Genomic DNA, 22,480 nt, shown 5'->3' on the forward strand with positions numbered 1-22,480 from the left:
GAAGCACAGCTAAAAGTAATAATAATCACATGTTAATGGATTCAAAACAATTTATACATAGAATAATAAAATAATATGGTAAGAATAATATCTTCACAATTTATTGTCCATAATGACAACATGATTCACAGTATAATTATAGTAGTTTCATAAAACGTCATTGTAATTCATCATCAACATAATTGAGTTAATGGTGGCGATAAAATCCATAATTATCGATCTCAAAATCACGTGATGGTGTAGCATAAGGCTGTGGATCTACGCGTTTCGTGGAGATATCCACTCGTCAGGAGTAGTAGCAATATATCGATCTACGGTATATTGAAAAAAAATGCAGAGTGAACAGATGGTTGGCACAGACAACTATTTCCTCCTCTGTCTCCCCTTTATGCCCCCTCTGTTTACTCTGCAATTTTTTTCAATATAGATCAATACATATTGCTACTGCTCCTGATGAGTGGATATCTCCACGAAACGCATAGAGCCCCAGCCTTATGCTAGTCCATCGCAGTCACGTGATTTTGAGATCGATAATTATGGATTTTATCGCCACCATTAAATCAATTATGTTGATGATGAATTACAATGATGTTTTATGAAACTACTATCATTATACTGTGAATCATGTTGTCATTATGGACAATAAATTGTGAAAATATTATTCTTACCATGTTATTTTATTATTCTATGCAGGGCTTTTTTTCTCAGAAAATAGGTGCTGGAACTCAACCATGCACGCCACACACACACATACCTGCCAAATGGCATAAAATAGTAACTCTTCCCTCTGCAAACAACCCCTCTCTCCACCGCCCTTATCTTTCCCCCCCTCCTTAAAAGCTCTACCATCTACCACATGCCTTATGTTTGTTGCAATATTAAGCTGAAGCACCCTTCTGGCTGTAGTACCTCCCAGCATAGTATACTATACTACAGTCACTTACAAGGGAGATCATGCAGTAGGAGCATCAACAACTGGTCACCAGGGGAAAAAATGGAGACCACAGAGGTTGCAGCCTACCACGCACCATCTCCCACCCATGACTGCACTGAACCCTGGGCACCTGTTCTGTATCTCCCTTGTCCCTGTCCGGCACTCAGTGGGATCTGCGCAGGAGATCTGACCTGTGGGAGCTACTTGGAGATAAGCTATAACTTGTAAACGCAGAAGCTGGACTTCAGTGTTACCAAGTGATAGTGGTGAGCAGGGAGCAGAAGACCTGAGCCAGAGGTGGTGGAACTGGGTTCCCCCTAGTTCCTGCCGGAAAAAAGCCCTGATTCTATGTATAAATTGTTTCGAACCTATCAACATGTGATTGCTCATTCAATACTTTTAGCTGTGCTTCATATAAAGTTCCAAAAACCTTCTCTTTTTGTTATGACATAACAGGGATGGAGGCAGATGAACCTACCCACTCATTGCCTCATATAAAGTCCCAAAACCCCCCCTTTCCCCCCTTTTTTCTCCACTGTAATTGGACACAGCGGGAGCCAATGAGCGGATCCGACAGCTGCCGGGAACTGCTGTTCGTTCGCTGGAGAGGCAGGCCGTCGTTCTGTCAGAGAGGAAGAGAGATCTTGTGTTCTGTTCCTGTTAATCAGGAACACAGATGTCGCTCTTCCTCCAGTCAGTCTATCCCCCACACAGTTAGATACCATTCCCAAGGAGCACACTTAACCCCTTCCCTGCCAGTGTCATTTATACAGTGACAGTGTATTTTTGTAGCGCTGACCATACGCTATACGAAAAATCGTTCTAACCCATTTTCGAAAAAGGAACATTCAGCCGTGAGAGCAAACAATAGTGCCATCATCTAATGACTGATAAACCGTTCAATGGACATAAATGAATCAATTTTTTGTTAGTTTTTTCACATATACCTAGTGCAAACATTTTGGACGGGAAACACATTAACCAGTTGCCGACCAGCTGCTGCAATTATACTGCGGCAAGCTGGCTCGGCTGCGTGAATCGATGTACTGGTACGTTGGTTCGTGCACTGGCTTTTGCAGGTGCGCACCAGCCGCGCACCATGGGACCTCGCACGCGGCTTCTGCAGACTCGATGTCCACCGGCCACCCGCGATCGCGATCGAACTCTGACGGGGAGGAGAGAGAGAGAGATCAGCTGTTCCTAGTGATCAGGAACAGCGCTCTCTCTCTCCTCCTAGTCAGTCCGTCCCCCTGACAGTTAGAAACACCTCCCAGGGAACACGTAAACCTTTGATCAACCCCTATGGTTAACCCCTTCCCTGCCAGTGCCATTTATACAGTGATCAGTGCATTTTTATAGTACTGATCACTGTATTGGTGTCACTGGTCACCAAAAAGTGTCACTTAGGGTCATATTTGTCTGCTGCAATGTCGCAGTCCCGCTAAAAATCGCCGATCCCCTCCATTGCTAGTCAAAACAATAAAAATAAATAAAAAGTCCCTAAATCTTTCCCCTATTTTGTAGACGCTATAACTTTTGCGCAAACCAATCAATATACGCTTATTTGGATTTTTTTTACCAAAAATATGTAGAAGAATATATATTGGCCTAGACTGATGAAAAAAATTTGTTTTTTTACATTTTCTTTATTGGATATGTATTATAGCAAAAAGTTAAAAATATATTTTTTTTTTTTCAAAATTGTCCCTTTTTTTTGTTTATAGCGCAAAAAATAAAAACTGCAGAGGTGATCAAATACCACGAAAATAAAGGACAGCAGTTTTATTTGGGTACAGCATCGCATGTCTGTGCAATTGTCAGTTAAAGTAACGCAGTGCCGTATCGCAAAAAGTGGCCTGGTCATTAAGGGGATAAATCCTTCCAGGGCTGAAGTGGTTAAGCATCGTAGTTTGTTGCCATTCCATACCAAAATTAAGTTCTATCTTTTTATAGTTTTTATAGTTTTATATCTTTTTTTTCTGCATTAAAATTAATTAAAGTGCATAAAAAAAAAAAATTGCGTTTGAAAAACAGCTGTGCAAATACTCTGACATGAAAAATTTTAACAACGACCATTTTATTCTCTACGGCCTCTGCTAAAAAAAAAAATATATACACATATGTATGTATATATATATATATATATATATATATATATATATACACACAGTGGGGACGGAAAGTATTCAGACCCCCTTACATTTTTTGCTCTTTGTTATATTGCAGCCATTTGCTAAAATCATTTAAGTTCATTTTTTTCCTCATTAACCGCTTGCCAACCGCCTCACGCAGATATACTGCGGCAGAAGGGCTCGTACAGGCAAAATCACGTACCTGTACGTTGCCCTTTAAGAGGCGGGTGGGCGCGCGGCAAACTCCGTGAGTCGGATCGCGGGTCCCGCAGACTCGATTGCTGGATACCCGCGATTGCCTCACGGGGAGGAAGAACGGGGAGATGCTGATGTAAACAGCATCTCCCCGTTCTGCCTAGTGACAGCGTCACTCGATCTCTGCTCCCTGTCATCGGAGCAGAGATCAGTGACGTCACACACACAGCCCATCCCCCTGACAGTTATAAGACACTCCCTAGTACTGATTTAACCCCTCCCCGCCCCCTAGTGGTTAACCCCTTCACTGCCAGTGTCATTTACACAGAAATCAGTGCATTTTTATAGCACTGATTGCTGTATAAATGACAATGGTCCCAAAAATGTGTCAAAAATGTCCGATGTGTCCGCCATAATGTCGCAGTCACGATAAAAAGCGCTGATCACCGCCATTTAAAAAAATATATATATATTAATAAAAATGCCATAAAACTATCCCCTATTTTGTAAACGCTATAACTTTTGGGCAAACCGATCAATAATCACTTATTGCGATTTTTTTTACCAAAAATATGTAGAAGAATACGTATCGGCCTAAACTGAGGAAAAAAATTGTTTTTTTATATATTTTTGGGGGATATTTATTATAGCAAAAAGTAAAAAATAATGCGTTTTTTTCAAAATCGTCGCTCTATTTTTGTTTATAGCGCAAAAAATAAAAACTGCAGAGGCGATCAAATACCACCAAAAGAAAGCTCTATTTGTGGGAAAAAAAGGACGTCAATTTTGTTTGGGAGCAAGGTCGCACGACCGTACAATTGTCAGTTAAAGCGACGCAGTGCCGAATTGCAAAAAGTGCTCTGGTCAGGAATGGGGTAAATTCTTCCGGGACTGAAGTGGTTAATGTACACACAGCACCCCATATTGACAGAAAAACACAGAATTGTTGACATTTTTGCAGATTTATTAAAAAAATAAAAACTGAAATATCACATGGTCCTAAGTATTCAGACCCTTTGCTCAGTATTTAGTAGAAGCACCCTTTTGATCTAATACAGCCATGAGTCTTTTTGGGAAAGATGCAACAAGTTTTTCACACCTGGATTTGGGGATCCTCTGCCATTTCTCCTTGCAGATCCTCTCCAGTTCTGTCAGGTTGGATGGTAAACGTTGGTAGACAGCCATTTTTAGATCTCTCCAGAGATGCTCAATTGGGTTTAAGTCAGGGCTCTGGCTGGGCCATTCAAGAACAGTCACGGAGTTGTTGTGAAGCCACTCCTTTGTTATTTTAGCTGTGTTCTTAGGGTCATTGTCTTGTTGGAAAGTAAACCTTTGGCCCAGTCTGAGGTTCTTAGCACTCTGGAGAAGGTTTTCGTCCAGGATATCCCTGTACTTGGCCGCATTCATCTTTCCCTCGATTGCAACCAGTCGTCCTGTCCCTGCAGCTGAAAAACACCCCCACAGCATGATGCTGCCACCACCATACTTCACTGTTGGGCCTATTCTGGCACTCCTCTCCTACATGTAAAATCATCATTTTTTTGCTAGAAAATTACTCAGAACCCCCAAACTATATATATATATATATATATATATATATATATATATATATATATATATATGTGTGTGTGTGTGTGTGTGTGTTTTTTTAGCAGTCTAGGGAATAAAATGGTTGCAACTTTTTATGTCACGCTGTATTTGCGTGACAATTTTTCAAACGCGTTTTTTTTGGGGAAAAAAACTTTCATGAATTAAAAAATAACAAATAAGTTAGCCCAATTTTTTTATATAATGTGAAAGATGATGTTACGCCAAGTAAATAGATACCCAACATGGCACGCTTTAAAATTGCGAAAAAACTAACTTTGGTACTTAAAAATCTCCATAGGCAACACGATAAATGTCTTTTTTACAGATTACCAGTTTAGAGTTACAGAGGAGGTCTAGTGCTAGAATTATTGCTCTCGCTCTAACACACGTGGCGATACCTCACATGTGTGGTTTGAATGGCGTTTATATATGCGGCGGCGCGACTTACGTGGGCGTTTGCTTCTGTGCGCAAGCACACAGGGACGTGGGTGTATTACATTTTTTTTTATTACTATTGTTTATTTTACTTTCATTTTTTTATTCTTACACTTTTTCTTTACATTTTTTTTTGATCGCTTTTATTCCTATTACAAGGAATGTAAACATCCCTTGTAATAGGAATGGTGCGTGACAGGTCCTCTTTATAGAGAGGTGTGGCTGGAAAGCATGAGATCCAAAAAAAAAAAATTTACGATCTGATGCTTTCCAGCCAAGATCTCAGCTTTATTTACATTCGCGGCCCGAACGTGATGTCATAACGTCGCTCCCAGGTCTCCGATGGTAATAGAGATGACTGGTGACTACCTGGTCACCAGACATCTCTATGCTCTTCATCCTGACACGAAACCCAGACACGATTTAAAACCTGGACTGTCCGGGTGAATCTCGGACAGGTGGCAACCCTACCTGGTGCCTGCGTTCCATTCATTTCTGATGGAACATGCAGCTGCATGGGTACAGACACTGTGTCCTAATATAACATGCGTGTGGGGGTGTGCAGGTCCCTGAACGCATACAGGTTACATTTGGGGACCTGCATTTGCATGTAATATTAGGACACAGCAGCTGTGCCCACGCAGCCACGTGTCTCAATAGAAATGAATGGGACTCCAGTATGGGGATTCATACAACAGCTGTGCAATCCCCATGCTAGTAAAAGAAGGCCCTGCACAGGGACACGTGTCTGCACCGGGTGTGAATGGGCCATTCGGAGCAGCACCTGTATCTGTGCACCTCATGAGTCCCATATGACATGAACAGGAAGCCTCCATAGGGATGCATGGAACACCTGTGTATCCCTAAACAGGAAAATGTGCCTCTCACCTGGACATATTCTGTAGTACGCTCGTGTGAGTGAAGCCTTAACCACTTCAGCCCTGGAAGATTTTACCCCCCTTCCTGACCAGAGCACTTTTTACAATTTGGCACTGCGTCGCTTTAACTGACAATTGCGCAGTCGTGCGATGCTGTACCCAAACAAAATTTGCATCCATTTTTTTCCCCACAAATAAAGCTTTCTTTTGGTGGTATTTGATCACCTCTACGGTTTTTATTTTTTGCGCTATAAACAAAAAAAGAGCAACAATTTTCATTAAAAAAAAAAAGATTTTTTTTACTTTTTGCTACAATAAATATCCCCCAAATTAAAAAAAAAATGTATTCATCAGTTTAGGCCAATGTGTATTTTTCTACATATTTTTGGTAAAAAAAAAAAAAAAATCGCAATAAGCGTTTATTGATTGGTTTGTGCAAAAGATATAGCGTCTACAAACTATGGGATCAATTCATGGCATTTTTGTGGCTTATTATTTTTACTAGTAATGGCGGTGATCTGCAATTTTTAGCGGTATTGCAACATTGCGGAGGACAGATTGGACACTTTTGACACATTTTTGGGACCATTGACATTTATAGAGCGATCAGTGCTATAAAAATGCACTGATTACTGTATAAATGTCACTGGCAGGGAAAGGGTTAACACTAGGGAGCGATCAAGGGGTTAACTGTGTTCCTTTAGTGCGTTCTAATTGTAGGGGGATAGAACTAACTAGGAAAGGAGACAGATCGCTGTTCCTACTTCGTAGGAACTCACAATCTGTCTCCTCCCTTCTGACAGCACAGGGATTTGTTTGTTTACACACACAAATCCCTATGCTGGCTCTCGTGCACACGATCGCGCCCGCTGGCCACACGCATCGGCTCCTCCCGCGCTCGTGCCCTCTTGGTAAAGCCGTATATCTACAGGATTTCGCCCAGGAGAGCCATTCTGCCGCAGTATATCTACGCGAGTCGGTCGGGAACCGGTTAAAAGAAAAAAAAAATGAAGACCTAAAAGGATTTTTAACACCTCACCACTCTCTCTAGGCCCCTTTCACACTGGGGCGGTTTGCAGGCGGTATTGCGCTAAAAATATCGCCTGCAAACCGCCCCTAAACAGCCTCCGCTGTTTGTTCAGTGTGAAAGCCCGAGGGCTTTCACACTGAAGCAGTGCGCTGGCAGGACGGTAAAAAAAGTCCTGCCAACCGCTTCTTTGGAGCGGTGTATTCACCCCTCCTAAACCGCTCCTGCCCATTGAAATCAATGGGACAGCGCGGCTATACCACGGTAATACCACGGCTATAGCCGTGCTGTACGAGCGGATTTAACCCTTTTTCGGCCGCCAGCGGGGGTTAAAACCGCACCGCTAGCGGCCGAATACAGACGCAAAAACGACGGTAAAACTGCGCTAAAAATAGCGCTGTTTTACCGCTGACGCCCCCACCGCCCCAGTGTGAAAGGGTCCTAAGACAAGCACAAGAAAGTTTGGGCTTTATATACACTTTAACGTTGGCAGCTCATGTGAAGATAACGTGGGGGCTCAGAGAAGTAGATAACATTGACTCCTGGCGGTCTATTATTGGTGAATATCATTTACTCAGAGAACTCCACTTCCAAGGTAGAGGCCGTGTTCCCGTAGAAGATAAAGGGAAGGGCTCCCTCTAGTGTCCGGATCGCAGCTCACTTCCTGACAGCCAGCACGCCTACCGATGACGTCACTAGAAGGGCGACACCGCCGTACAAATCTCCCGCGGAATAACGATCGGAGCTGTGCTGGGTGTACCGAGTGTTATGGGAGCGGGCGGGCATGGAGTCCCTATAGATCCTACACATCGTCCGATAACTGGCGGTATACTTCACAGTGAGCATGGCATCCCGGACAGTGCAGTATGGTGAGAACTTTTTGACCTCATTCAGACAGCGATCAGACATCCACAGAAAGCTCCCACACAACTGTCATGGGTTATTTTCCTTCCGCTGGGGGGTAAACTCTCCAATAAGAAAGGAATACACGTCTCATCCTTGTTCTAGACCTTCAGAGCTCACCCACCATCCTTGTATTCCATGCATAAGCAGTTCCAACACCACAACATCCACATTACACTGGGCAGGTTTACTAAACACAGCTAGACTGCTGGTGACTTCCATCTACCAATCATGTGCAAGCAAAATGCTGTTTTTTTTTTTTTTTTTTTTTTATATATCCTTGCATTTGATTGGGTATTTTTACATTTACTAAGGAGTGCAAATGTATTTACAAAATGCCCGGACTATTTGCCTTTAGGGCCAGTTTGCGCTGCATGCAGTCCAGTGTGTTTATTTTTTTTTTTCCTGCATCAAAACCGCATGGAAAGTAGGTTATATGGTTTCCAATGGTGTAGTTCACACCAATGTGGGCTGTTCCCAGGGGTGTTGCTAGGGGGTGGCTTTTGGGGCTATAGCCCTGAATCTGGGGCCCATAGCCCCGAGTCTCTCAGAGACGGCCGTGGTCGTGGCCTCTCTGCAGCCGAGCCGCGAGTGCGGCGGGTAGCACCAGAGAGCGGGCAGGCAGTACGGGAGAGCCGGGAGGGCGAGAGAACACAGAGAGGTAAGGAAGGGGCTCTCTGGGGACCCTGATGTAAGGGGGGCTCTCTGGGGACCCTGATGTAAGGGGGGCTCTCTGGGGACCCTGATGTAAGGGGGGCTCTCTGGGGACCCTGATGTAAGGGGGGCTCTCTGGGGACCCTGATGTAAGGGGGGCTCTCTGGGGACCCTGATGTAAGGGGGGCTCTCTGGGGACCCTGATGTAAGGGGGGCTCTCTGGGGACCCTGATGTAAGGGGGGCTCTCTGGGGACCCTGATGTAAGGGGGGCTCTCTGGGGACCCTGATGTAAGGGGGGCTCTCTGGGGACCCTGATGTAAGGGGGGCTCTCTGGGGACCCTGATGTAAGGGGGGCTCTCTGGGGACCCTGATGTAAGGGGGGCTCTTGTGGGGACCCTGATGTAAGGAGGGCTCTCTGGGGACCCTGATGTAAGGGGGGAGGGCTCTCTGGGGACCCTGATGTAAGGGGGGGGGGCTCTCTGGGGACCCTGATGTAAGGGGGGGGGGCTCTCTGGGGACCCTGATGTAAGGGGGGGGGGCTCTCTGGGGACCCTGATGTAAGGGGGGGGGGGCTCTCTGGGGACCCTGATGTAAGGGGGGAGGTTCTCTGGGGACCCTGATGTAAGGGGGGAGGTTCTCTGGGGACCCTGATGTAAGGGGGGAGGTTCTCTGGGGACCCTGATGTAAGGGGGGAGGTTCTCTGGGGACCCTGATGTAAGGGGGGAGGTTCTCTGGGGACCCTGATGTAATGATAATATATGTTATATATACACACACACACACACACACACACACACACACACACACACACACACACACACACACACACACACACACACACACGTGTATGCCCGCCCAAGCGTATGACTTTCTTTACTTCGCTGCTGTGGGCTTTAGCCCCAGATCTTTTGTAGACCTAGCAACGCCCCTGGCTGTTCCACTTCCAGAAAAAAAAAGAATATGCTGCATTTTTTCCTGTACTGGGATGCTGTAAAACCAGGGTGGATAAAAATCCTTTTGATTTAAAAAAAAAAAAAAAAAAATTTATTTTAATAAAATGCTTTTGGAGTAAAAAATCTATCTAAAGATAGTTTTCTTTATTTAAGATACAATAATAATATAGTTTATTCTGCATGAAATGGAGCTTCGTTATGTAGCCTGAGGCTGTATACTCTGCAATATTTACATTTTTGGTAAACTCATTCAATGAATCCAAGCTCTGCAAGATGAGATAACATGCACTGCATTGATGCATTCACACAATTTCACAGTAACATGAGATAAAAAAAAGTTCAGGAATATTCCTTTATCCCATTGTTTTGCAAATCTATGTACACTACAAACTGTATGATTGAATCAGTTCTGCTATTGCTGTTCTACTAACCTGACAGCTTATTATTCTAAATGTGAAGCCTTTGTTTTGTTTGCAAATATTTAAAGAGCACCTGTCATATCAGATCCATCATGGCAGCCCTGTTAGCGGACACCCACTAACCTGCTGCCACCACGTCCCTTACCTTATGTCACTGCCACATCACCAGGCGTCCCATTAACTGCCCGCCCACCGTCATATGACAGCATTCCAGAGCGGCTGCGGTGATTGCGGCCGCGCAGTGTTGCTAGGACACGGCGTTACCCACGATCTCTGTAAATGTCCGCGGCTCTTTAACCATGTTACATAGTTACATAGTAGGTGAGGTTGAAAAAAGACACAAGTGCATCAAGTCCAACCTATGTGTGTGATTATGTGTCAGTATTACATTGTATATCCCTGTATGTTGCGGTCATTCAGGTGATTATCTAATAGTTTCTTGAAGCTATCAATGCTCCCCGCTGAGACCACCGCCTGTGGAAGGGAATTCCACATCCTTGCCGCTCTTACAGTAAAGAACCCTCTACGTAGTTTAAGGTTAAACCTCTTTTCTTCTAATTTCAGTGAGTGGCCACGAGTCTTATTAAACTCTCTTCTGCGAAAAAGTTTTATCCCTATTGTGGGGTCACCAGTACAGTATTTGTAAATTGAAATCATATCCCCTCTCAAGCGTCTCTTCTCCAGAGAAAATAAGTTCAGTGCTCGCAACCTTTCCTTATAACTAATATCCTCCAGACCCTTTATTAGCTTTGTTGCCCTTGTTTGTACTCGCTCCATTTCCAGTACATCCTTCCTGAGGACTGGTGCCCAGAACTGGACAGTATACTCTAGGTGAGGCCGGACCAGAGTCTTGTAGAGCAGGAGAATTATCGTTTTATCTCTTGCATTGATCCCCCTTTTAATGCATGCCAATATACTGTTTGCTTTATTAGCAGCAGCTTGGCATTGCATGCCATTGCTGAACCTATCATCTACTAGGACTCCCAGGTCCTTTTCCATCCTAGATTCCCCCAGAGGTTCTCCCCCCAGTGTATAGATTGCATTCATATTTTTGCCACCCAAATGCATTATTTTACATTTTTCTACATTGAACCTCATTTGCCATGTAGTCGCCCACCCCATTAATTTGTTCAGGTCTTTTTGCAAGGTTTCCACATCCTGTGGAGAAGTTATTGCCCTGCTTAGCTTAGTATCGTCTGCAAATACAGAGATTGAACTGTTTATCCCATCCTCCAGGTCGTTTATGAACAAATTAAATAGGATTGGTCCCAGCATAGAACCCTGGGGGACCCCACTACTCACCCCTGACCATTCTGAGTACTCCCCATTTATCACCACCCTCTGAACTCGCCCTTGTAGCCAGTTTTCAATCCATGTACTCACCCTATGGTCCATGCCAACAGACCTTATTTTGTACAGTAAACGTTTATGGGGAACTGTGTCAAATGCTTTTGCAAAATCCAGATACACCACGTCTACGGGCCTTCCTTTATCTAGATGGCAACTCACCTCCTCATAGAATGTTAATAAATTGGTTTGGCAAGAACGATTCTTCATGAATCCATGCTGATTACTGCTAATGATATCGTTCTTATTACTAAAATCTTGTATATAGTCCCTTATCATCCCCTCCAAGAGTTTACATACTATTGATATTAGGCTAACTGGTCTGGAATTCCCAGGGATGTATTTTGGGCCCTTTTTAAATATTGGTGCTACATTGGCTTTTCTCCAATCAGCTGGTACCATTCCAGTCAGTAGACTATCTGTAAAAATTAGGAACAACGGTCTGGCAATCACTTGACTGAGTTCCCTAAGTACCCTCAGATGCAAGCCATCTGGTCCCGGTGATTTATTAATGTTGCGTTTCTGAAGTCTAATTTTAATTCTGTCCTCTGTTAACCATGGAGGTGCTTCCTGTGTTGTGTCATGAGGATAAACACTGCAGTTTTGGTTACTGAAGCCCCCGATTCCCTTGTGAAGACTGAGGAGAAGAATAAATTCAATACCTTCGCCATCTCCCCATCCTTTGTAACCAGATGTCCTTCCTCATTCTTTATGGGGCCAATATGGTCTGTCCTCCCTTTTTTACTGTTTACATACTTAAAGAATTTCTTGGGATTTTTTTTGCTCTCCTCCGCTATGTGTCTTTCATGTGATCGGCTGTGTCCAATCACAGCCGGTCACATGTAAACAATGAAGTGTCGGTAATCGGCTCTCCTCGCCTCACATTGACAGAGTGTGAGGAGAGACGATCAGTGGCATCTCCTCACAGGGGGATATGTAGAAATGTAATCCGGGCACTGATCATCAGTGCCCTGATTACAATAAAGAAAAAAGTGTCACCAATCAGTGCCAGCAATTGCCCACCAATGCCAGCTATCAGTGCCCACCACTTCCCACAAGTGCCACCAATCAGTGCCCATTAGCGATGCCAGTCAGTGCTGGCAATCAGTGCTGCCTGTCAATGCCCATCACTGCTGTCAATCAATGCCCATAAGTGTCACCCATCAGTACTGCCCACCAGTGCCGTCTATCGGTGCCCATCAGTGCCACCTATTAGTGCCTCCTCATCAGTGCCCATAAGAGCCACCTCATCAATGCCCACCAGTTCAGCCTATCAGCGCACATCAGTGAAGGTGAAAAATTACTTGGTTACAAAATTTACTGACAGAAAAAAATGTAAAAAAAAAAGTTTTTTTTTTCAAAATTTGTTTTTTTTTTTTTTTTTTTTTTTGTAAAAAATAAAAACCCAGCAGTGATTAAATACCACCAAAAGAAAGCTCTATTTGCGTGAAGAAAATTATAAAAAATTTGGGTACAGTGTAGCATGACCACGCAATTGTCATTCAAAGTGCGACAGAGCTGAAAAATGCAGGAAGAGAGTGTAAGTGCCCTGTAGGCAAGTGGTTAAAGTGAATGGGACTGTCAGTGAGTCAACAGCGGGTCAGAGATGACAGTTGCTCTTTAAAAATTATGATTTAAATCAAGCCTTTTTACTGATGATTTAAATCAAATCCACCCTGTGTAAAATGCACCAAAAAACGCACTGGAACACACATGTAATTATTTAGGGTTAAGAAATAAGGGGGGGGTTGCACATGGATTGCATTGGCCCTAGTTCACATCAGTGCGTTCTTTAGTAAATTCCAGTGTGTTGCGAAAACATACACAGTACTGCACTTTTGGATGCCCTTCAGGTCCTCAATCGGCTGAATGGAGTTTTTTTTTTTTTTTTGTGTAGACACAAATATTTTAAAAAAAGGATCCTGCACTACTTTTCTACTTTTTGCGATTTTCAGGTTCGACTTGCATAGACATCTTTATGTAGTGGCACAGATGTCAGCCAAGTAGCACCTGAAATCGTGCTGACCTGCTACTTCAAGTGATTTCAATGTATCATCAATGAGAACCAGGGCTTAAGAGAAAAACATGTAAAGAGTCAGTCTTTTGGATACAAGGTAGCCCATAGATAGAGTCAGATCATATATTTTTTTTTTTTTTTTTTCAACCAGCAGAATAGAAAAAAAAAAGAGGTTTTCACCCATCCACACACTCAATGTGGATGGGGGGGCGGGGATTCTACCGGCTGACCTATTGTGGTCTAATAGCACAGGATTTCCCTGCCTTCGCCTTGGCTCACACTGACTGAGAATGAAATTGTGTGCGTTCAGCTGAACTTGCACAATTTCATTCCCACATGGCGGTCCCAACTTCGGGGGGTGATTTCAGAGATATCTCTGTGGGTTTCTGCACAGATGTCAATGGAAATCGCACCTGAAATCCCCAAAAGTAGTACAGAAACTACTTTTGGGAATCGGTGCAGGGTCGCACCGATTCGGACGCTGCAATTGCTGCCAATTTGACATGTCAAATCGCATCAATGTGAACCAGGGCTCAAGAATACATTGAGAGTTGCTGGTTATAGCTTGTAACGCTGATCAAGTGGGGAAAGGATCCCAGTCCCTGCTGAACCACCTGAATTTTGATCCATGTATGGTCGGCTTACCAGGTATTACCAAATCTTTGAGTCCAGTCTCTTCTCTTGGAGAGCTACAGCCATCGCTGGAATCTTCGGTAGCTGACACTTATAGAAGTGTCAGATGCCTATGCTCCCCAATGCGAAGTGTCGATCCCCCCCCCAGCTATGTCTCTGTAACCCAACTAATGCTGGCCATAAGCACAGATTTTCCCCCCTCACCTTCCAGGACAGCTACGAGAGATGATTGGCTCCCCCTCTACAGGAAACACAAATCTGATAGACTTTAAAAGGCCCCTCCCTTTCCTCTGACCCTCAGTTGTTTTGTGTTTCCAGGCCCTCCAGGAGCACCGACACGTTTTTTGTTTTCTTATGGTCTGGTAACTGTGGTTGGTGGACCCCCCCCCTTCTCTGGTTTCATCCAGGACTAGTTGTGGCCAAGTCTGGGATGATGGTCTGTACCAGAAGGGTTTCCTATTTCTAAGGGTTACTTGCCTTTGTAAATGGTGGCAACTCCCTTCCTTTCCCCAGCACTGCTGTGTGGAACTGTGTCCTCCTAATGCTTCATTCCGGTGTACCAAGATGGCGTCAGGAGCACTTCCGGTGATGCAGCAAGATGGCGCCGGAACCGGAAGTCACATGACGCACTTCCGGATGCCGAGTTTTTATAAGGAGCATGGTGTGGAGACACTGAGGACATGCTGCAGGGGAATGGCCTGCTAAAAACGCCATTCTAGGTGCAGTTTTTGCGGTACAGCAGCAGTCTTCTCTACGACCGTTCTCCGCTTGCTTCATGGAGCCTGAGGACAGATCTGAGGATGGAACGTCCGCTCGTATTGAACCAGCGGCAGCATCCGGGTCCCATACCTACCCCAAGGTAAGCCCTGGTCTGTGGATAGCTACAGCAAGGGTCTTCTTTTGTATGGATCCTTTTTATTCATGGCCCTTGTTTCTGCTCTCTTCCAGGCCAAACCGGTGAAGAAGAAATGTGGGAACTGTGTAGAGCCAGGCTCTCTGATAGTTATAAAAAGCTATTTTGTGAGGATTGTATCCCACCCAGAGCTAGTTCAGAGTCTTCCTCCTTTAAGGAGTTAATGACTTCTATGAAGAAGGTAGTGGATTCTTTTCGGTCACTGAATGACAGGGTTACTAGTATAGGCCCTCCCTCTTCTAGACCCATAGCTCAAGATCCTTCAACCTCTGCCAAGTCCCTTCCCTTATTAGTTCACGCAATACCTCTGATCTGGAGGAAGGTGAGAATTCAGTCTCCATCTGATGAAAAGTCTGCATCAGAGGAAGATACAGGTAGCTCATCTAAGTATCTTTTTCCAGTTGAGGATATTGATGAACTATTAAAAGCAATTTATACCTCAGAGCAGATTGAGATGCCACAGCATGCTCAATCTGTACAGGATAAAATGTATAGGGGCCTTCAGGGGCGGAAATCTAGAACCTTTCCGGTACATCAGTCTCTTAGAGACATGATTCTATCTGAATAGAAAGAACCTGAAAAAAGGTTGTTCCAATCCAGAGGACACAAAAGAAGATTTCCTTTTCAGCCTGACTTTGAGGAGGTTTTCTTTAAGTGTCCTAGATTAGATGCCCCTATGTCGCAGGTGTCCAAAAGATCAGATCTTTCTTTTGAGGATTCTGGGGTCCTTAAGGATCAAATGGATAGGAAGGCCGACTCATTACTGCATAGGGCCTGGGATGCTTCAGCTTTTTCTTTAGGCCCAGCGGTAGCATCTACCTGTGTGGCTAGAAATTTAGACGTATGGGTTCAGCGTCTAGATGATCTTCTGGCATCTGACACCCCCAAGGAAGAGATTAGAGAATCCCTCCCACTCATTGCCAAGTCAGTCGCCTTCTTAGCTGATGCAGCAGCAGATTCAGTGAAATCCGCAGCTAGGGCTTCTGCTCTCATTAATTCAGCTAGGCGAGCTATCTGGCTTAAATCTTGGGAAGGTGACCTTACCTCCAAGAATAAGCTCTGTGGTGTTCATTTCGAAGGCAAACTGTTGTTTGGTTCTTCCTTGGAAGAAGTCTTATCTCGTTCCTCTGAGAAAGGTAAATGATTCCCTTCTTCCCAAAGGAATAAGCCCCAGAATAAGAGGCCTTTTCGTGGCTTCCAAAACAAGGCTAATTTTAAAGCCAACAGGCTAAAAAGAAATGGTCTTTTAACAAAGACAAACTCAAAGGGGGAACTCCCTTTGCTCCTTCAGCCCCTTCCAAGAATACCCAGTGACACCAGGTTAGGGGTAGGGGGAAGATTGTGCCATTTCATCAAGGAATGGGCAGAGATTTCCACCAATTCCTTCATCCTTCAAACACTGGTAAAGGGTTACAGATTGGAGTTCAAAAATCCCCCCCCGAGGTTTTTTCTTACCCACCTGCCGAGAGACGGCAAGCCATGTTAAATTTGATCTCTGTGTGGGAAACAGAGGGAGTTAGTTCTCCTGTCGTAGAAGATCAGAAGTTCCGGGGATTTTATTCTCACGTCTTTCTGGTCAAGAAAGCTTCCAGCGGCTTTTGGATGGTCGTAAATTTAAGCGTCCTGAACCAATACATTGTTTACAGACGTTTTCGTATGGAGAACATTTATTCAGTAAGAAATCTGTTGTTACCAGAGGTCTTCATGGTGACCCTGGACCTTCAGGACGCTTATCTTCATGTACCAATCTGCCAGAGCCACTGAAGGTTCCTCAGGTTTGCAGTGCTCGTGGGAAACGAGCCGTCTCATTGGCAGTTCAGTGCCCTTCCTTTTGGTCTCTCGGCAGCACCGAGGATTTTCACAAAAATCATGGCCTTTTTTCAGATTCAAGGTGTATCAATCGTCCCATATCTAGACTATTTTTTGATTTTTTTTTTTTTTTTTTTTTTTTTTCTCAGGGCAAGGAGTCCCTTATTCAAGACCTACAGTTGGTTTTGCGGACCTTTCAAAAATTAGGGTGGAAGGTCAACCAACAGAAGTCTTGCCTAGTACCCTCACAGAGCATACTTTTCCTGGGTTATCTAATAGACTCTGTTGCCCTACAGATTTTTCTTCCCAAAGAGAAAATTGTGAAAATTCTTCTCTCTGTGCGGATCTTCAAACTGCTCCCTCAGACCTCCCTTCGGCGAATCATGCAGTTGCTGGGCCTAATGACTGCAGCCATTCCAGGGGTGCCTTGGGCTCAATTGCACTCAAGACCCCTTCCGGCTTTTCTTTTGCTCCATTGAGATCGCAGGAAAAATTCTCTGGATCAGCTGGTAAAACTACCAGAAGGGAATTTTTCTAGATCTCGCCTGGTGGGAGCAGCGAGAACATCTGCAGAGGGGGAAGGATTGGGCACAAAATTGCCCGGTCAAGATTACCACAGACGCCAGTCTGTGGGGTTGGGGTGCTCACTCACAGGGTTGGCAGGCTCAAGGAGCCTGGTTGCCAGAGGAAGCAGGTCGCTCCTCGAATTTCAGAGAACTTCTGGCTGTGAGGAAAGCACTTATGTCTCTGGGAGAGAGGGTCTATTCAAAGGACCTTTTAATATTTTCAGACAATGCCACAACAGTGGCGTACTTGAACAAGCAAGGGGGCACTCGCTCAGAATCACTTCTGTTGTTAACGCAGCAGATTCTGTCCTGGGCAGAGATCTATATCTCTTCAGTAAGGGCAGTTCACATCAAGGGGTCAGAAAATGTGCTGGCGGACTTTCTGAGCAGGGTGAGCCTCAGTTCCAATGGTTGGGAACTACATCAAGGCACATTCCAGGAGGTGGTGCTAAGATGGGGTCTCCCCACAGTGGATCTTTTTGCCTCCAGTCTCAACTAGAAACTAGCGGCGTTCTTCTCTCTGGAGAGAGAAACAGAGTCCTTGGGGACGGATGCACTGTCCTTCCCTTGGGACTTCAGCCTGGCCTATGCCTTCCCTCCTTCCCTCCTTTTCCCCTTTTGCCCCTAGTGGTTCGGAAAATTATTCAGGACAGAGCAGAAGTCGTTCTGATTGCCCTCTGGTGGCCCAGGAGGAGTTGGTTCTCCTCTCTGAAGGCCCTATCTGTGTATCCTCCCTGGCCCCTTCCAGTTCGAAAGGATCTACTCCATCAGGGACCGGTATTGCATCCAAACCCTCAGACCTTCCATTTGATGGCCTGGAGGCTGAGCGGCGTATCCTACAGTTAAATGGATGTTCAGAGGGGGTTATTCAGACTGTCCTGGACAGCCGTAAATTGGTCACAAGAAGAATCTATGGGAAAGTTTGGAAAACTTTTATTTCTTGGCAAAGGAAATCTGGTTTAGATTCTTTTTCCACTCCCTGCAATTTAGATTTTCTGCAGGAGGGAGTGGAAAAGGGGCTCTCTGTCAACACCGTTAGGGTTCAGGTTGCTGCCCTATCTTTATTTTCAGAGAGAAGACTAGCGGTAGATCCCTTAGTCAGGAGGTTCCTTTTAGCCAGATCTAGGCATACACCCAGGATCCTCAAACATGTTCCTCCCTGGGATCTGTCGTTGGTATTAAGTGCACTAACAAGGGCTCCTTTTGAGCCTTTGCATGAGGCTTCCCTGAAAATGATTTCTTTGAAGTTGTCCTTCCTTTTGGCTATTACGTCAGGGCGAAGGATTTCTGATCTAGAGTCTCTTTCCTGTAAAGATCCCTTCCTGAGGATTTTAGAGGACAGGGTGGTGATTAAACCCGATCCACTCTATTTACCCAAAGTTTCTTCCAACTTTCATAGGTCCCAGGAGGTAGTCCTCCCTAGTTTCTGCACCTCTCCCAAAAATGCGGAAAGGCTTTTAAAGCGTCAGGTCACACCCCTCCTTCTAGATTTAGGGCCCATTCAACGAGATCCATGGCCACATCATGGGCAGAAAGAGCGGGAGCTTCATGGGAAGATATCTCTAAAGCTGCCATCTGGTCCTCCTCTCATGCATTTGTCAAGCATTATAGAGTTCAGATGCTTTCCAGCCAGGACCTTTCCTTTGGTAGGAAAGTGCTTCAGGCTGTCGTCCCTCCCTAAGGTATAATATCTTGCTTATCCTCTCAAGTAGCTGTCCTGGAAGGTGAGGGGAGAAAACCCCCGTTAGACTTACCGGTAACGGTATTTCCAGGAACCTTCCAGGACAGCGTCTATATTCCCACCATATTCTATTTTTTTCACTGGTCAACCATGATTTCTTGGTGGTGTGTTTTATGGTCTATTTTTTTTTCCTCTGCCGAGTGCACCTTCGGTGGAGGTTACTTGATCTTCTAAACAACTGAGGGTCAGAGGAAAGGGAGGGGCCTTTTAATTTGTGTTTCCTGTAGAGGGCGGAGCCGATCATCTCTCAAGTAGCTGTCCTGGAAGGTTCCTGGAAATACCGTTACCGGTAAGTCTAACGGGTTTTCCCCTTCATCTTCCAGGACAGCTACTTGAGAGCTGATTTGCTCTGCCTTCTACAGGAAACAAAAACCAGACACAATTTAAAAGGCCCCTCCCTCTCCTCTGACCCTCAGTTGTTTTGTGTTTCCAGACCTCCAGGAATACGCACCATTATGTTTGTTTTTTTCTTTAGGTCTGGTGACCGTGGTTAGCGGACCCCCCTTTTTTCAGTAATACTCAGACTGGTTGTGGCCATGTCTGCAGTATTTGCTGCTTTTTGCAGTCTGAGAAGGGCCCCCTCTTTTGTCATTACTTGCTTTTGTGGACACCTTTGCAACCATTTGCGTGGCTGTCCGGCTTCTTGAGTACCTGGGGGAGTGGAGGAGCACTTCCTTGTGTATTTCTCCTTTGGGGTTATCAAGATGGCATCGGATGTCGCATTTCCGGTGACGCGGCAAGATGGAACCGGAAGTTGTGTGATGCACTTCCGGTCGCCGAGCCTTTCAAAGGACCGGCTCGGTATGTCACGGTGCTGGGGATGTGCTGCTAGGATTACAGCACTACAGGTGGACAGCGTTCAGGGATGTAAACATTGGCTTTTTTAGCTGGAGATTTTTCAGCTGGAGATTACAAGGCATGGCATGATCGGTCCTCTTTACAGTGAGATATGGGGTCAATAAGACTCCACATCTCACCTCTAGGCTGGGAAGAGTGAAATAAAAAAATGATCTCGGCTTCCCAGCTGAGGCTGCGCTGTTTGTTCGAATGCAGAGGCTGGGTGTGACATCATAACATCACGCCCAGCCTCCGAACGATCATAGAGACTCCGGCAACCATCTGGTCCACCGGAAATCTCTATGGTAAACATTCGGTCCAGCAGATTCTGTCTCTGATTCACCGGTAGAAGCGGCGGGAGGGGGGGGCCGTCCCCTCTCGCCGCACATAAGATAGATCAAGCGGCAGAACAGCTGCTATTATCACTCCTATGGTGTCAGGAATCTCCAGCTGAAAAAGCCGATATCTGAATGATGCCTGTAGCTGCAGGCATCGTTCAGATATACCCGCACAAAGTCAAGGACATCATATGACGGCCGCCGTGCAGAAAGTGGTTTAAAGATGGCTATTCCTTTGGCCATAACTTCAGGGAGAAGGATTTCTGATTTAGAATCTCTCTCGTGTAAAGATCCTTTCCTAAGAATTTTAGACAGGGTAGTGATTAGGCCTGACCCTTTGTATTTACCCAAAGTTTCGTCTGAGTTTCACAGATCCCAGGAGGTGGTTCTTCCTAGCTTTTGTTCCTCCCCCATGAATTCGGAGGAGGAAAGATGTAGTTTCTTAGATGTGAGAAGATGTCTTCTGCATTATTTAGAAGTATCTAGTGAGTTAAGAAAAGCTTACGAATTACTGATTTCTTCTAGTGGCCCCAAAAAGGGTTCCAGAGCATCCTGGGGTTCCATTGCCATATGTATTAGAGAAGCTATTTGTGAAGCTTACAGATCTTCAGGGCAATCCCCTCCTACCAGAGTTAGGGCTCACTCTTCTAGATCTCTAGCTGCATCTTGGGCAGAAAGAACGGGTGCATCATGGGAAGATATTTCCTAAGCTGCTGTCTGGTCCTCTCATGCATTATAGAGTCCAGATGCTGTCCAGCCAGGACCTCTCCTTTGGAAGGAAAGTGCTTCAGGCTGTCATCCCTCCCTAAGGTATAGAATCTTGCTTATCCTCTCAAGTAGCTGTCCTGGAAGATGAAGGGGGGGGAAAACCCCCATTAGACTTACCGGTAATGGTGTTTCCATGAATCTTCCAGGACAGTGTCTATATTCCCACCCTATTCTTTATTCAATGGTCCCCTTAATTTTAACCTGGTGGTCGTGTGTTAGTGAGTTTCTAATATTCCTCTTCCGAGTTCACTTTTGGTGGTTTACTTGATCTTCATACAACTGAGGGTCAGAGGAGAGGGAGGGCCCTTTTTAATTGTCTGATTCCTGTAGAAGGCAGAGCCAATCATCTCTAAAGTAGCTGTCCTGGAAGATTCATGGAAATACTGTTACCGATAAGTCTAACGGGGGTTTTTGACAGATTTATCCATCTACCTTGTACAGCATGCATGGGTGAATCTCCTAATGTGGCTACTGTATGTGGATAACCAGCCTGACCAACTGTCAAAATACCCCAACAGTGGCTGCATATAATTTGGATAAAACTGCTGTTCAGTTGACAACTTTCTGCCCAGCGCCATCAGTTTTTTTACTGAGTGAATTTGGTTGCTTGTAGCTTTGACTGTATCCTTATTTGGTTCTGCTTCTGTTGCTGGGGTTGTATTATATCAGACTTTTCTCGAAGCTCCACCAGCTGCTGTTCCTCAACCAGTGAGACTTGCTCCCTTGCTCGGAAGATAACTCTGATTGGACAAAGAGGTGACAGTTATAGGCTATGAAATCGGGCACTGCTCTGCCCTAGTCAAGTGAAACTAAATTAGAAAGCGACCCAGTCAAACCTTTCATGGCGCTTATTGGTAACAGCAGGTATCTTGTATGTAAACTCTTGGACCCCTTTCACACTGGGGCCGTGTTAGCATTAAAGCACCGCTCGTTTTAGCGGCGCTTTTTGGCCGCTAGCGGGGCGCTTCTAACCCCAAAGAAGGGGTTAAAAGCTCTGTGTTGCGGCGCTTCTGAATCACGTTGGAAGCGATTCCTATTCATTTCAATGGGCAGGGCTTTTTTGGGAGCGCTATATACAGCGCTCTAAACCACCCCAAAGATGCTGCTTGCAGGACTTTTCCTAACGTCCCGCAAGCGCACCGCCCCTGTCACACTGAAATGAATGGGAGGCGGTTTTCAGGCGCTATTTCTAGCGCTAAAAAGCCTGAAAACCGCATCAGTGTGAAATGGAACCGAACAATAGATTACAGCACTTGTATACAAAATTACATTAAATCCTGCAAGGCTATTAAACCACTTCAGCTTCCTGACAGGCCATTTTTTTGTGATACAGCGCTGCGTCACTTTAACTGTCAATTGCGTAGTCGTGCGACGTTGTACCCAAACAAAA

At 45.0% G+C, this 22,480-nt stretch overlaps 1 protein-coding gene across 1 annotated transcript in view; it reads left to right on the forward strand.

The window, feature by feature from the left end:
• Positions 1-7,843: 7,843 nt before the first annotated feature.
• The window catches only part of HAUS4 (HAUS augmin like complex subunit 4), a 34,646-nt gene continuing 20,009 nt past the window's right edge, over positions 7,844-22,480 (forward strand). Inside the window, exon 1 of the mRNA XM_073632456.1 lies at positions 7,844-8,060. Coding sequence (XP_073488557.1) covers positions 8,036-8,060 — 25 coding nt within the window. The 5' untranslated portion in view covers positions 7,844-8,035. The remainder of the gene's footprint in view (positions 8,061-22,480) is intronic.

This window comes from Aquarana catesbeiana, linkage group LG01, assembly GCF_042186555.1.
Source record: "Aquarana catesbeiana isolate 2022-GZ linkage group LG01, ASM4218655v1, whole genome shotgun sequence".
Lineage (NCBI taxonomy): Eukaryota > Metazoa > Chordata > Amphibia > Anura > Ranidae > Aquarana > Aquarana catesbeiana.